The 17,040-nt window shown below is 36.6% G+C and overlaps 1 protein-coding gene across 5 annotated transcripts in view; it reads left to right on the forward strand.

The window, feature by feature from the left end:
- Nucleotides 1-16,737, forward strand: part of SLC39A12 (solute carrier family 39 member 12) — an 85,142-nt gene extending 68,405 nt beyond the window's left edge. For 3 of the 5 annotated variants that reach the window (XM_030940821.1, XM_030940823.1, XM_030940819.1), the window contains exon 12: nt 16,149-16,735. In XM_030940821.1, coding sequence (XP_030796681.1) covers nt 16,149-16,277 — 129 coding nt within the window. In that variant the 3' untranslated portion in view covers nt 16,278-16,735. Of the gene's footprint in view, nt 1-16,148 lie in introns of all 5 variants that reach the window. The other 2 variants (XM_030940818.1, XM_030940820.1) reach the window with 1 other exon arrangement.
- The last annotated feature ends 303 nt before the right edge of the window (nt 16,738-17,040 follow it).

Below are 17,040 nucleotides of genomic sequence, written 5' to 3' on the forward strand. Positions count from 1 at the left end.
ATTTATCTCATTCAGGGTCTATTTTTCCTTCTTCAATTTTAAGTTGTATGAATAGAGAAATATGCATTTATGACAATAAATAAAGGAAATCTCTATTGTCTTTCAATGTTAGAAGTGATCATGTCTTTTTAAGTCCTTGTGCTATGTGACAAAATCAATCCTTACTTGAAATTTTTTCTTGTTCACTAGAGCAACTTTTCTGGTATTTCCTTAAAGTTTGTGATAGTGAATGCCAGGTAAAAACTGGCTTGCTTGTTAGGACTAATATAGGTTTACAAATCTAATGCATCTATAGTTTGAGCGTCATGATGATCACAGCTGCGAAGAGACAACCTGTGTGTGGTTTCATGTTTCTAACTATCTGAAAGAAAAGTAAAATGTAGTGTGATTGACTTCATGGTGAAGCACTACAACTAGCAAGATGGCTAGAGGATGTATGGGAGAAGAAAGACGAACTCAGCCAGTTCACGTACTTTTTGGATTTATAAAGGCCAGTCTTCCTAGTTTACCAATTTTTCAGCAAGCTGTGATCTCATAGATGAATTTTTCAGTAAATTTTGTTGGAGACACTGCATGGATAAAGGATTATACAGATTATTAGGTTGGGCAAAAACTGTACAAATTTTTGGGTGCCACTAAGAACCGTATTAAATCTATCTACCTATATATCTGTTTAATGGAAAGACTATTAATATCTCTTTGTAATCATTTTTAGTTGACATGTTATCAATAATCATCAAAAGACTAAAAATTGAGATAAAAATTAGCTGAACGCCTTATTAACGTTGTTCTCAATATGTGAATAAGTGAATGCTCAAAATATTTTTTTCATTTTTTTCTCTGTGTTTGATATTAGGGAGATGTTCCAGCGACTCTTCATAATAGTGATCACATTTGGGAAAAAAATCTCAATGTATTGGTGGTATAATATTGTGGAAAGTGCTTGGACTAAATCTTGTCCTGAGTATCAACAAAAGACTGTGAAAAAGCACAGTCTAGTTGGGCCCTAGACACCAAACACTCCAGTAACTCGAAATATGCTTTAGTTTTTCCTTATTTTTTATTTTTAACAAATTTTTAGAGTAACAGAACTATATGGGTGGGACATAAAAAGTACACAATGAACCATAATCATGATGATTCTTCTCAAAGTGGATGTGTAACTCTTGTTAAGAGTGCTTCTAAAGATAAATAATCAACTTTTTTTTTCACCTGCACTATCCAAATGGTGCCCAGTAGTTACATGTGGGTATTGTCCCTTGAATGAGGCTAGTGTGACTGAAAAATTGATTTTTTTTAAACTTTATTTTTAAGTCCCTTGTCCCTACACATGCATAACCACGCCACAACAGACATCCTGTAACACAGTGATACATCTGTTACAATTCATGAACATACCTTAACACATTATCACTCAAAGTCCATAGTTAATGTTAGATTTCACTCTTGGTTTTATACATTCTATGGGTTTTGACAAATGGACGATGACACATACCCACCATTGTATCATACGGAATAGTTGCACTGCCTAAATGTCCCCTGTGTTCTGCATATTTATTCCTCCTTCCCCCAAATCCCTGTCAACCACTGCTATTTTTACTGTCTTCATGGTTTTGCCTTTTTCAGAATGTCATATAGCTGTAATGATACAGTATGCTGCCTTTCCAAATTAGCTTCTTTCATTTCATAATACAAATCTGAGTTTCTTCTGTCTTTTTACAGTTTGATAGTTCATTTCTTTTTAGTGCAGAATAACATTTCACTGTCTGGATGCATCACCATTTATCCATTTACCTACTGCAGGACATCCAAATTTGGTTCCTTCCAAATTTTGGTAATTATGGATTAAGCTGCTATAAATACACTTGAGCAGGTTTTCATATGAACAAACGTTTTCAAATCTGTTGAGGAAATGCTAAGAAACATGATTGCTGGATCATATGATAAGGGTATGTTTAGTTAAGTAAGAAGCTGACAAACTGTCTTCCAAAGTAGGTGTACGGTTCGGCATTTCCATCAGCAATGAGTGAGAGTTCCAGTTGCTCTACATCCTTAGCAGCACTTGTTGCTGTCAGTGTTGTGGGTTTTGGCCATTCGAATAGGTGTATAGAGGTATTTCATTGTTGTTGTAATTTGCAACTCCCTAATAATATAAAATGCTAAGCATCTTTTTATATGACTACTTGCCATCATACATCTTTGGCGAGTCTCTACTCAGGTCTTCCCATTTTTAATTGGAAATTGTCTGTTTTCCTATTATCTTTTAAAAGTTCCTTATGTATTTTGGATACAATTCCTTTATCAGATAATGTTTTGCAAATGTTTTCCCCCAGTCTGTGGCTTATCTTCTCATTCTCTTGACATTGTCTTTCACCGAACTGAGGTTTTAATTTTGGGAGTATATATTTAGGGCAGCTTGAATCTATGCTCCTGGATTGCAATCCTGAATCTTGGCCCAAATAAATTATCTACTTATGTATTTTAAAAAATACGTTTTAATTTTAATGAAGCCCAGATTATGAATTCTTTCTTTCATAGATCATGTCTTTAGCATCTTGTCTGAAAAGTCATTGCTATACCTAAGGTCACCTAGATTTCTTTTATCATAATCTTCTAGGATTTTTATGGTTTTGCATTTTTAATTCAGGTCTATGCTTTATTGTGAATTAATTTTTTTCTTTTTGAGACGGAGTCTCGCTCTGTCACCCAGGCTGGGGTGCAGTGGCATGATCTCGGCTCACTGCAACCTCTGCCTCCTGGGTTCAAGCAATTCTGCTGCCTCAGCCTCCTGAGTAGCTGGGATTACAGGTGCATGCCTCCACGCCTGGCTAATTTTTGTATTTTTAATAGAGACGGGCTTTTACCATGTTAGCTAGGCTGGTCTCGAACTCCTTACCTCATGATCCATCCACCTTTTTGTGAAGAATGTTACGACTGTGTCTAGATTCACTTTTTTTGTAAGTGGATTTCAGGTTGTTCCAGCACTATTTTTTGAAAAGAGGCCATTGCTCCATTTTATTGTGTTTACTCCCTTATCAAAGATCAGCTCACTGTATTTATCTAGGTCTATTTCTGGACTCTCTGTTATATGCCATTGATCTATTTGTCTATTCTTTTAGCAACACAGCAGTGTCTTGATTCCTGTAACATTATAGTAAGTCTTGAAGTCAGGTGGTGTCAGGTCTCCAATATTTTCCAGTGTCGGTCTTTAATATTGAGTTGACTACTATGGATTTCTTCCACTCCATGTAAACTTTAAAATCTGTTTGTTGTTAAATAACTTGCTGGGACTTTGATTTGGATTGAATTGAATCAAATTGGAAATAACTGACATCTTGAGGATATACAGTCTTCCTATCCTTGAACATGGAATACCTCTCCATTTGTTTAGTTTTTTGATATCCTTTGTCAGAGTTTTGTAGTTTTCCTCATATATGTCTTGTGCATTTTGTTAGATTGATAACTGGATGTTTCATTTTTGGAACTGCAAATGTAAATGGTAATGGGTTTTTAACTTTAAATTTCACCTGTTCACGGACGATATAGAGAAAGGCAGTTGACTTTTGAATATTAACCGTGTATTCCACAACCTTGCTATACTTGACTATCAGTTCTAGGAGCTTTTTTGTTGAATCTTTTAGATTTTCTTTATAGTTATCATGTCATCTGTGAACAAAGGCAGTCTTATTTCTTTGTTTTTAATCTGCATGTCTTTTATTTCCATTTCTAATCTTATTGCATTAGCCAGAACTTCCAGTATGATATTGAGAAGCAGCAGTGAGAGGGCTCATCCTTGCCTTTCTTCTGATTTTACTGGGAAAGCTTCTGGTTTCTCACCATGAGGTATATGTTAGCTATAGGTTTTTGTAAATGTTCTTTATCAAGTTGAGGAAATTACCTTCATTCCTAGTTTACTGAGAGTTTTTATCATGACTGAATGTTGGATTTTGTCAAATTATTTTCCTACACCTATTGATATGATCATGTAATTTTTTTTCTTTAGTTTTTGATGTGATAGACTATGTTAACTGATTTCCAAATGTTGAATCAGCCTTGCATACCTGGAATAAATCCCCCTTGATTGAGGTTATAATTCCTTTTGTACATTGTTGGTTTTGATTTGCTGATACTTTGTTTGGCATCTTTGCATCTATATTTTTGAGAAGCATTGCTCTGTGGTTGATCTGTTGGTGTTCTTTGTTTGTAATGTCTTTGCCTGGTTTTGTTCTTAGGATAATGCTAGTCTCACAAAATGAGTTGGAAATATTCCTTCTACTTCTGCTTTCTGAAAAAGATTTTAGAGAATTGGTAAAATTTTTTCCTAAGGTGTTTCGTTCATTGGTGAGCCCATCTGGGCCTGGTGATTTCTGTTTGGGGAGGTTATTGATTATTAATTCAAATTCTTTAATAGATAAAGGCCTATTCAAATTGTCTATTCCTTCTTGTGTGGGTTTTAGCTGACTGTGTTTTTCAGGGAATTGGTCCATTTCATCTATGTTATCAAATTTGGGGGCATAGAATTGCTCCTGATATTTCTTTATTATCCTTGAATGTTCACAGAATCTGTAGTGACATCCTCTCTTTGATTTCCAGCATCAATACTTTGTATCTTCTCTCCTTTTTTTTTTTTTTTGTTAGCCTAACTAGAGGCTTATCTATTTTATTAATCTTTTTAATGAACCAGATTTGGCTTTGTTGAATTTCTATATTGATTACCTGATTTTAATGTCATTGATTTCTGCTCTTTCATTATTTTCTTCTGCTTACTTTTGGATTTAGTTTGCTCTTCCTTTTCTAGTTTCCTAAGAAGGAAGCTTTGAGTATTGAGTTTAGATCTTTATTGCTTTCTGATATATATAATTTCTGATTCTTTTCTGAAATCCAATGCTCTGAATTTCCCTTTGAGCACCACTCTCACTCTTGTCTCACAAATTTTGATAAATTTTGTTTTTATTTTCATTCATTCAAAACTTTTTTAGTTTCTCTTGAGATTTCTTTCTTAACTCATGTGTTATTTAGAGGTATGTTATTTAATCTCCAGTTCTTTTGGTATTTTCCGGCTATCTTTCTGTTATTGATTTCTAGTTTAATCCATATGACCTAAGAATAGAAATTGTATGACTTCCATTATTTTAAATTTATTAAGGTCAGTCTTATAGACCAGAATGTGGTCTATCTTGGTGAATGTTCCACATGAGCTGGGGAAGAATTTGCAATCTGCTCTTGTTGGATAAAGTAGTCTATAGATGTCAATTATGTCCAATTGATTGATGCCCTGCTGAATTCAACTATGTCTACAGATTTTCTGCCTGCTAGATCTGTTCATTTAGTTATCTTCCAATTTTTTTTAGGTTCAAGGGATACATGTGCAAGTATGTTACATAGATAAGGTGCATATTGTGGGGATTTGGTATACAGATAATGTCACCTTGGCAATCAATGTAACACCCAATAGGTAGTTTTACAATCCTCACCCTCCACCTTAAGTAAGCCCTAATGTCTGTTATACCCTTCTTTGTGTCAGTATTTATTTCCCACTTATGAGTGAGAACATGTGGTATTGGTTTTCTGTTCCTGTTGTAATTCACTTAGGATAATGGCCACCAGCTTCATCCATGTTGCCACAAAAGATGCAGTCTTTCTTTTTTATGGCTGTATAGCATTCCATGGTGTATTTGTACCGTATTTTCTTTATCCACTCCACCATTGTCAGGCATTTAGGTTGATTCTATGTCTTTGATACTGTGTATAGTGCTGTGATGAATATATGGGTGCGTGTGTCTTTATGGTAGAATGATTTATATTCTATTGGATATATAGCCAATAATGGGATTGCTGAGTTGAATGGTAGTTGTATTTGAACTTCTTTAAGAAATCTCCAGACTGCTTTCCACAGTGGCTGAACTAATTTACATTTTCACCAGCAGTATATTAGCATTCCCTTTCTCTGCAACCTCACCAGTATCTGCTGTTTTTTAACTTTTTAATAATTGCCATTCTAATGGGTATGAGGTGGTGCATCATTGTGGTTTTGATTTGCATTTCCCTAATGATTAGTGATATAGAGCATTTTTTCATATGCTTGTTGGCCATGTGTATGTCATCTTTTGAGATATGTCTGTTCCTGTCCTTTGCTCATTTTTTAATGGGGCTATTTGTTTCTTGCTTGTTAATTTATTTAAGTTTCTTATAGATTTTGGATATTAGACCTTTCTTAGATTGATAGTTTGCAAATATTTTTCCCATCCTATAGGCTGTTTAGTCAGTCAAGAGTTTATTTTGCTGTGCAGAAGATCTTTAGTTTAATGAGGTCCCACTTGTCAACGTTTGATTTTTTTTTGCAATTGCTTTTAGAGTCTCTGTCATGAAATCTTTGCCAAGACTGATATGCAGGATGGTATTTGCTAGGTTTTCTTCTAGAATTTTTGTAGTGTTAGGTTTTACATTTAAGTCTTTAATCTATCTCAAGTTGATTTTTGTATATGGTGAAAGAAAGGGGTCCAGTTTCAATCTTCTGCACATGGTTAGCCAGTCATCCCAGCACCATTTATTGAATTGAGAGTCCTTTCCTGCTTGTTATTGTCTGCTTTGTCAAAGATCAGATCATTGTAAGTGTACAGCTTTATTTCTGTGTTTTCTAACCTGTTCCATTGGTTGGATAATTACATCTTGTTGAGTCAAACCTTCTATCATTATGTAATGCCCTTTTTTTGGTCATTTTTGATCATTGTTGGCTTAAAGTCTGTTTTGTCTAAGGTAAGAATAGCAGCCCCTGCTCTTTTCTGATTTCTGTTTCTTAATAGATATTTCTTCATCCCTTTACTTTGAGTCTATAGGTGTTCTTGCATGTGAGATGGGTCTCTTCGAAGAAAGCATACATTTAGGTCTTGCTGCTTTATCCAACTTACCACTCAGTGCCTTTTAAGTGGGACATTCAGCCTGTTTATGTTCAAGGTTAATATTGATATGTATGGATTTGATCCTGTCATTGTGTTGTTAGCTGGTTGTTATGTAGACATGATTGTGTATTTGATTTATAGAGTCAGTAGTCTATGTACTTCAGTGTGTTTGTGTGGTGTCTGGTAATGGTCTTTCATTTCTGCTTAGCCCTTCCTTAAGGACCTCTTGTACGTCAGGTCTGGTGGTTGCAAATTCCATTAGCATTTGCTTGTCTGTAAAGGATTTTATTTCTCCTTTACTTACGAAGCTTAGTTTTGCTGGATATGAAATTCTTGGTTGAAATTTCTTTTCTTTAAGGATTCTTAATTAGGCCCCCAACATCTTCTGGCTTGTAGTGTTTCTGCTGAAAAATCTACTGTTAGTCTGATGAGTTTCCCTTTGTAGGTGACCTGCCCCTTCTCTCTAGCTGCCTTTAATATATTTTCTTTTGCATTGACCTTGAAGAATCTGATGACTATGTGTCTTGGGGATTTTCTTATATAGAATCTTGCAAGGGTTTTCTTCTCTGAATTTTCTGAATTTGAATGTCAACCCCTGTAGTAAGGTTGAAGAAATTTTCATGCACAGTATCCTCAAATATGCTTTCCAATTTGCTTGCTTCTTCTCCCTGTCTTTCAGGAATGTCAATGAGTCATAGATTTTATCTCTTTACATAATCCCATCTTTCTCAGAGATTTTATTTTTTTTAGTTCTTTTTTCTTTATTTTTGTCTGACTGAGTTAATTCGAAGAACCACTCTTCAAGCTCTGATATTCTTTCCTCATCTTGGTCTATTCTGTTGTTAATACTTCCAATTGTGTTACGAAATTTATACAGTGAGTTTTTCAATTCTGTCAGCTCACTTTGATACTTTCTTAAAATGGGTATTTTATCTTTCATTCTCTTGAATCATTTTACTGGATTCTTTAGATTTCTTGGAATGGGTTTCAACTTTCTCTTGAATCTCGATGATCTTTGTTGCTATCCAGATTCTCAATTCTAGGTCTCTCATTTCAGCCATTCCATTCTGGTTAACAGCCATTACCGGGGAGCTAGTGTGGCAGTTTGGACGTAAGGAGACACTCCTGATTTTAGAGTTGCCAGGGTTCTTGTTCTGGTTTGTTTGCATCCATGTGGGCTGATGTTCCTTTAGCTGTGGTATAATTTGAGCCTGGTCAGTTAGCTTCATTTCTGGATGTTTCCAGAGGGCCAAGGCTTTGGGCAGGGTCTTTTTTTGTGGCTGAATTCTAGTCCCTGGTTTCACAGAGGTCTATATTAGCATAGTATTTTTAGTGTTGAAATTTGGGCTCTAATCCAGTATATGGTGCTTAAGAGTAATGACCAGTAGACAGGCTCTTAGCCACTTGGTTCCTCTGTATTTCCTTGTGTTTGCATCCACTTTCCCTTATTCATTCTCAAGTGCTATTCTTTTTTATGTAGATCTAAGTTTTTGACCAGTATCATTTCCCTTCTCTCTGAAGAATTTTTAACATTTCTCACAAGGCATGGCTACTGGTAACAAACAAATTCCCTCTATTTTTGTTTTCTGAGAGAGTCTTTATTTCTCCTGCACTTTTGAAATATAATTTAGTAGGGTGCAGGATTTTAGGTGAGTGGTTTTTTCTCTGAACACTTTAAATATTTAGTTTAGTTTAAATATTTTAGTTCACTTAAATATTTAGTTAAATATTTAAGTTCTTGCTTGCACAGTTTCCGAGAAGTCAGATGCTTCTCATCTTTGCTTCTTTAAAGGTGAGAAGTATTTTTCATCTGGTTTCTTTCAAGGTTTTCTGAAGTTTAAAGATGATATGCATAGATATAGGGTTTTTTTTTTAAGCATATCTCCTGCTTGATGTTCTTTGAGCTTCCTATATTTATAATTTGGTGTTTGACATTAATTTGGAGAAATTCTCAGTATTGTTTCAAATATTCCTTCTGGTGTTTTTGCCTCCTTCTCCTCTTTCTAATATGTTATGCCTTTTGTAGTTGTCCCAAAGTTCTTGGATATTCTGTTCAGAGTTTTCTTTTTTCAGTCCTTTTTTCTCTTTGGCTTTCTGTTTTTCAAGTTTGTTTTGTAAAATCCTCAAGATCAAAGATTCTCTCTTTAGCCATGTCTAATCTACTAATTAGCTTGTCAAAGACATTCTTCATTCTTGTTACAGTGTTTTTAATCCCTAGCATTTATTGTTTATTTTTCTAATAATTTCCATTTTTCTGCTTACATTTTCCTTCTGTTTTGAATATTGTCTCCTTTTTTATTAAGTTCCTTAGCATATTAATCATAGTATTTTAAAACTCCTGGTCCAATCATTTCAACATTTCTATTACGTCTGATTTTGATCCTGATGGTTGTTCAGTTTCTTTGAAGTTTTTTGCCTTTTGACATGTCCTATAATTTGAAAGGTAGACATGTTGTACTGAGTGAACAGAATTGTGCTAAATAGGCCATTAGTAATGTGGTACTAAGGAATACATATGGGAAGGGGAAGGCTCTATAGTCCTTTGGTAGATCTCAGTCTTTTAGTAAGCCTGTGCCTTGGACTATGAACTTCATCAGTGTTTCTCATTATCCCTTCCCCCAAGGAAGACAGGATGGCTAGAAATGACTGAAATTTGGTATTTTCCTTCCACAGGTAGATTAGGCTTTGATAAAACCACAACAAGTTAGGCTCTGGTTAACCAATTTCCCCTGAGGGAAGATCTTGTTAAGAGCAGAATGCTCTGGTATATTTCAAAATGATTATTTTCCCTCTCCCACTACCAGAAGTATAAGAAGATTTTTCTCCAGTTTTCACTGTGAGAACCTGTGGAGCTCCTGGAGGTAAAACTCACAAAATCTGGGGGCCTTCTATGATTGAGTCTTCTGGAATTTTAAACTCAAGAGTTGTCCAGGCTGAGCTTTCAGCAATTCATTCTTTACAGTCAGATTTTCTTAACCTTCCACTGACTGGTTCTAGCAGAGGTTTCTGCTACTGGGCTTTTGCTCTGGTAAGTTGTGACTGTCTAAGTCTACCTGCTGTCTCTCCAATGTCTGAGACAGTGTGTACCTTTCTCTGATGCATCTAAAAAGAGTTGTTGATTTTTCAGTTGATCAGCTTTACTTGTTAGGACAGAATGGCAATTGCTCATTTGTAAGCCAAATGGTGACTTGCACCATCAGTTCCATTTTGTTCTTAGATGCTTGCCTTCTGCAAGGACAAACTAAGCCATTTACAAATGGGCTGGAGTTAGAGACTCCCACAGAATGTGTGTTCCTCCAGAAATTAAGCATATTTAGAATGCCCCCAAGAGAAGTTTCTGAGTTTTCTTCTTTATCACATTCCGTAGAAACAAATATGGTTCTGCTTATCAAATGCAAATATATACCTGCCTCCGTGTGCACAATGACTTTTAGGACCCCTCTTGGAAAAAGATGTCATACGTCAGTTAAGTGAACTTTATGAATGGAGAAGCAAATCACTTATAAACGTTCATAATGCCAAAAGCTATGCATTCCTGAGAGAGAAAAATACTTAAAGTACAACTTTACCTTCATGGGAGACGTCTCTAAATGTCATCAGTAAATGAATATTGTTTCTATATTTGAATTGCAAATTTTATCAATGAAAGCTCTTTGACGTCTTTATCTTGGAAGCATTGGAGGCTGATCTTTCTTCTTCAGTGTGTATATTTATGAATCATGAATAAAGGTAAATGTTGAAATATTTGATAATGGGTCTTTAGTGATGCCAACAGGAAACCAGTTTCAGATTACGATGGAAATGGACAGCAAAGCCTCTGCTTGTCATGAGAGTCTGAAACTCAGATGTACAAGAAAGAGGGACAAAATACAAGTTCCAGAGGATGTATTATAGATCATCCTTCTTTGTGACACGTTCTCCCAAGTTTACGGTTATCACATAGGACCAGATACTGGTATTTGTCTACCTTCTTTCCTGATGGTTCTCCTAATTTTCTTCATGAGTATTTATTTTAAAGCTTCAACTTGACTAGGAATGCAGTTTTAGGGATTGACTCAAGTTTAAAACATTTTCTTTTCTTTTTTTTTTTTTTTTTTTTTTTGAGATGGAGTCTTGCTCTGTCACCTAGGCTGGAGTGCAGTGGTGTGATCTGGGCTCACTGCAACCTCCACCTCCTGGGTTCAAGCAATCCTCCAGCCTCAGCCTCCCAAATAGCTGGGATTATAGGCATCTGCCACCACGCCTTGCTAATTTTTGTGTTTTTAATAGAGATGGGGTTTCACCATACTGGTCAGGCTGGTCTCGAACTACTGACCTCAGGTGATCCACCTGCCTCGGCCTCTCAAAGTGCTGGGATTACAGGTGTGAGCCACTGCGCCCCACCAAAACATTTTCTTAATGTCACTTTCTAAAATGTTCAGAAATGCGACTTAGCAGTTAGCCATCACAAGTAGTTTTCAGTTAGGTGACAGAACTTGTGGGGACCATTCTCTGTGGATAAGTCATAGTTTGTGGACTCTGCTGCATTTTAAGGCATTTCTTACCTGTGCCTTGATTCACAATTGAAAAAAGAACTCAACAATGGCAGACCAAAGGGATGCACTTTAGCTAAAGATTCTTTATTTCCAGAAAATTACAACTACTTGACTAACAACTCTTTGTATCTACTGATTTGGGTTGGACAACTTGTGAAACATAGTGGTAAGAAAGGAAGTTACTTCTCTACTTCAAGGTTTCCAAGTTTCTGGCAGAAATCTAAAGAAAATTTATCTTAGCACTACCTCTGGGCAAGACACTTTGCTAAAATGTCCTCCTTTTTCTCTGTACCTTTACGTCATTGTTAATATGCTCTATTCATCATTTTCCCTCCTCTACTCTTAGAGTATAAATCAAGATCAGTAAAATTGCTCAATAACAGGAATTAACTGCCCTGGAGGAAGAAGGGATGTTTCTTTTGTTTTCGAAATTCAGGAGGGAAATGGTGGCATTTAAACTCTTGCCAGAAATTTTAAATTTCTAACAAAGAAATAAAATCCTCTTGAAAATTGATTCATATGAACCTTTATTTTCCTTCAAAATTTACTGGCTAAAATGATGGAAAAATATATACATGTATGGAGATTAAGAGAAGGTGGAAAGCTATAATTAGATAGGGTTTGAGTTTTGGCATTTCATATTTGTAGCTCTTGGAAAGACTTTCTGTAGGACTCTCTGGTATTTGGTATCTAGGAGACATTATGGTTCATATGTTCATCCATAATCATACTAAAAAGAGCTAAGTATTGTCACAAAAGCAGGTTTAGCTGGGTTTCTCACCAAATTGATTTATGTGTGAACACAGGAAGTTCACATAGGCCACCAAAATTGAAATTGAAACTTTTATTTCAGGATGAGAATCTCATTAAACTTTTTTTGAAACGTTGATTCGCACTGTTTGTCTATTATCTATGAGCTTTTAGTCTTTTCTTTTCTTTCTTTCCTTTTTTTTTTCTTTTGAGACGGAGTCTCACTCTGTCACCCAGGCTGGAGTGCAGCGGCGCCTCCCAGGTTCACACCATTCTCTTGCCTCAGCTTCCTGAGTAGCTGGGACCACAGGTGTCCACCACCACACCCGGCCAATTTTTTGTATTTTTTAGTAGAGACGGGGTTTCACTGTCTTAGTCAGGATAGTCTCGATCTCCTGATCTCGTGATCCACCCGCCTCGGCCTCCCAAAGTGCTGGAATTACAGGCATGAGCCACCGCGCCCAGCCAAGTCTTTTCAAACACATATTGTCTGCCTTGAAAACATAGAACCAGTACTGTGATATCTTTTATAACAAAGGCAGCATAATAGCATAATAGAAAATATATATATATATATATATATTTTTTTTGAAATGGAGTCTCACTCTTGTTGCCTAGCCTGGAGTGCAGTGGCACAGTCTTGGCTCACTGCAACCTCTGCGCCCCAGGTTTAAACGATTCTCCTGCCTCAGCATTTCAAGTAGCTGGGATGACTGGCACCTGCCACCATGCCTGGCTAATTTTTATGTTTATTATTTAATAGAGTATAAGTTTTACCATGTTGACCAGGCTGGTCTCAAACTCTTGACTTCAAATGATCTGCCAGCCTAGGCCACCCAAAATGCTGGGATTACAGGTATGAGCCACCGTGCCCAGCCTAAAAATTATTATAGATTGTACCTTTTCCCAAAATTTTTTGGACCATTTAATTTTCCTCCTCTTGAATTACCTGTTTGGTATCTTTTGCCTAATTTTCTGTTGGTGTGTTTGCTGTTATTGTTTATTGATTTATTAAGTGTTGATTATTGATTATTGATAACTAATTCATTATTGATTGCATCATGTATTTTATCAAATTTTCATTAAGTGCAGTGACACTTTTATGCCTAATAGGACGTTTCTGCCATTGACATTTTCCATTTTTTTCTAATTAGACCAATTTGCCCTTTGTCATAATAGACAAGGATGAATTTCAGATAGAAAGGGTGAATTTCAGATAGAGTTGTTCTTTGCAGTTATTTGTATGTTCACTACAGTTAAGGGGAGACCTGGTTTCTTGTCCTTCTTCTGACATCACAACAATGTGACTGTGGGTGAGCTGTTATCCTCTCTGAGCTAACGTTTCTTCAAAACTGAAAGGAGTGAATAGTTTTATCACTTGCAGGATTATGAGAAATGAAAGAGGGAAAAATATATAAGAAAGGACGTGATAAATAGATGTAAATGAAAGGCAAATAAGTATCACATAAAACTTTGTAGCCAGAACAACCTGAAAGACCTGGCAGGAAAGAAGTGCTGCTAGAAGGCACAGCTAGGCCAGGTGCGGTGGCTCACACCTGTAATCCCAGCACTTTGGGAGGCTAAGGTGGGTGGATTGCGAGGTCAGGATATGGACACCATCCTGGCCAACACGATGAAACCCCATCTCTACTAAAATACAAAAAATTAGCCAGGCATCGTGGTGCGTGCCTGTAGTCCCAGCTACTTGGGAGGCTGAGGCAGGGGAATTGCTTGAACCCGGCAGTTGGAGATTGCAGTGAGCCAAGATCACACCACTGCACAGGAGCCTGTTGCAACTCCTGAAGACATTGGATTCCATGTAAATGTTGCCTCTGGAGTTGTGAAAATATTCATGATGTTTTCTGGTGGATAATGCTGTCACCTATATAAAAGAATAAAGAATTCTTGATTTTCTCACTGGGAGTAGGGTCACTGACTCTCATAAAAGATACATTCAATTTGATAGGTATTAAATCTTCCAAGCAAGCAGCAGGTTTATAAGCTTAGGCTAGTGAGAAAAATAATAGATTGAACAATTGTTTTAAAATTTTGGGACAATGTTGTAATCCCAGCACTTTGGGAGGCCAAAGTGGGCAGATCACCTGAGGTCAGGAGTCAAGACCAGCTTGGCCAACATTGTGAAACCCAGTCTCCACTAAAAACACAGAAATTAGCCAGGTGTGGTGGCATGGGCCTGCCAGCTACTTGGGAGGCTGAGGCAGGAGAATTGCTTGAACCCAGGAGGCAGGGAGGTTGCAGTGAGCTGATGCCACTGCACTCCAGCCTGGGCGACAAGAGTGAAACTCTGTCTCAAAAATAAATAAATAAATAAATAAATAAATAAAAATAATTGGGACTTTTTTGGATTTAGTCAAAACAGAAACAGCTTGAAATTCTGCTATAATTTCCAAGATATTAATTCTAGCTCTGTGTTTTTGTACCTAAAATATTTTGGTAATTAAATCGACCCTAATCTAGGGTCTACTTCTCCCCAGCCAAAGACCCTTCCTGGAAGTGTGAGGCAAAGATGGAAATTCAAAAATGAGCTTTTCTAAAATGTAGGTTCATGAAGATACTGATGATTTGAAAATTCATCTCAAATTGTATCTCTTGAACCAGAACCATTTTTACTACCATGCTTCTATCTTGCCTGAAATATTTTTCTCTGTAATAATCCACTCGAAATAAGCATGATGGCTCAATAGATGACCTATACTTTATAAGTCATTGCCAACAAAACCTTTCCAGAAACCACTTCTACTGTGTACTTTATCAAAGACTCACAACAGCCAGGTGGCAGTGGGGACAGAGATGGGATATGCTGTTAATTCAGCCATGTTTTATCAAAGATAATGAATAATCCTGTTTGAAAAATGAGGAGAAGGAGGAGGAGAGGGAACTACCCAAGGTCTTATTCCATATTTGGAAATCAGATTAATCAAAGTTTAAGCCTGTAAATGACTACAGAGGGTATAACTGCATCTCCTCACAGATGCAGTTTGAGATGCAGCTTACTGGGATAAAGGAAGGTGGTAGCCTATGTTGTCTGGCTTTGGAGAAAACTATTAAAAAATACTTAAAACTGTTGAGAAGCAAAGGTATTGGGGCTGAGTGCGGTGGTTTGTGCCTGTAATTCCAACACTGTGGAAGACTGAGGCGGGAAGATCAGTTGAGCCCCAGTGTTTGAGATCAGCCTGGGCAACATAGCAAGAGATCATCTCTACTAAAAACCTTAAAATTAGCTGGGTAGGGTAGTGTGCACCTGCAGTTTTAGCTACTCAGGAGGCTAAAGTGGGAGGATTGCTTAAGCCCAAGAGTTCAAGGCCACAGTGAGCTATGATCACATCACTGCACTCTAGCCTGGGCAACAGTGAGACCCTGAATCAAAAAAAAAAAAAAAAAAAAAGAAAGAAAGAAAGAAAAAAAAAGTATTGGAAAATTCCGATGCATGTACCTTGTACCAGTGGTTCATGCCTATAATCCCCAGCACTTTGAGAGGCCGCAACAGGCAGGCTGCTTGAGCCCAGGAGCTCAAGACCAGTCTGGGCAACATAGGGAAACCCCATCTCTACAAAAAATGCAAAAATTAGCTGGTCGCAGTGGCTCGCACCTGGAAGGCTGAGGTGAGAGGATCACTTGAGCCCAGGAGGTAGCAGTGAAATGTGATCACAGGCATTGCACTCCAGCCTGGGTGACAGAGCAAAGACCCTGCCTCAAAAGAAAAGGATAAAAAAAAAAATAAAAACACTGCCAATTCTGGGATCCTCATAAGCACAATCAAATGGCTTAATTTTAGCCTACATTTCAAAGTCATGGTAGAGTAGGTATTCAGCATTTTGTAACTGTTTTGGGAATTTTAAAGGTTATTAAGCTCTGAATAACAGTCGCTCATGTTTTCCCACCAAGCTTTTCCCAGCAGTTGAATATATCTGGATCTTATTCTGGTTTTTTATTCTTTTTTTAGCTTCCTGAAATGACTCATGTTCAAACACAACGACCCTGGATGATGTTTCTTCTGCAAAACTTTGGATTGATCCTAGGTTGGCTTTCTCTCCTACTCTTGGCTATATATGAGCAAAACATTAAAATATAAGTTAGGATTGTCAACATCTTTCAAAAATGCATTTATATAGTCTTACTTTGTTTCTTTCATTGCACTCTATAGTGATTTTTAAATTAAGAATTTTTTATCTTAGGCAAAGTGTGTATCTTTCAATTCATTAACTTATTAATTTTATAATGCAGTTTTATTTTTGGAAACATATAAATATCAGACTGTCCTTAATTGAAATTTTGTCTTTGGTTTCCAACACCATGATAAAACTCTTGCTTTTTAAAAAGTAGTTGGTAAATTCTGCATAAATTCTAGTAGATTTTAAACAAATAGACTGTTTTCCTAAGACAGAATGTTTGTTTGTAGCATTTAAAGTGGACAGATGCCTGTTGGGATGAAATCAACTGCTACTTCTTTGATGTTAATTTTTTTCCCTGTGCAATTATAAATTGTAAGCAAGTTAAGTGACAAGCAAATGTAATAAAGACTAGTTTTAATATGGTGGTTTTTATTACCTTCTGTTACTGGATGTCAGATTCTGAGTCATCTCTTAAAAACCCAATATATAGTTCACCCACTGACTCTAGAGCGCTCATTAACAAGCCATCTTGGGAGGCCTAAAGGATAACATGTCAGCATTCTTATATGTAAGTCGTCAAATGAAATCTGTTCCAGGCAAGGGGAGGTGGAAACATAAGATGAAGTTCAAAATTTTTAAAATAACAAAACTGGAGTCAGGCAGTAGATGAATGCCTAAACTCTCACAGATTTAACAGCGGATATTTATGGGAATAATCTCACT

The sequence above is a fragment of the Rhinopithecus roxellana genome, chromosome 11 (genome assembly GCF_007565055.1).
Source record: "Rhinopithecus roxellana isolate Shanxi Qingling chromosome 11, ASM756505v1, whole genome shotgun sequence".
Taxonomy (NCBI): Eukaryota; Metazoa; Chordata; class Mammalia; order Primates; family Cercopithecidae; genus Rhinopithecus; species Rhinopithecus roxellana.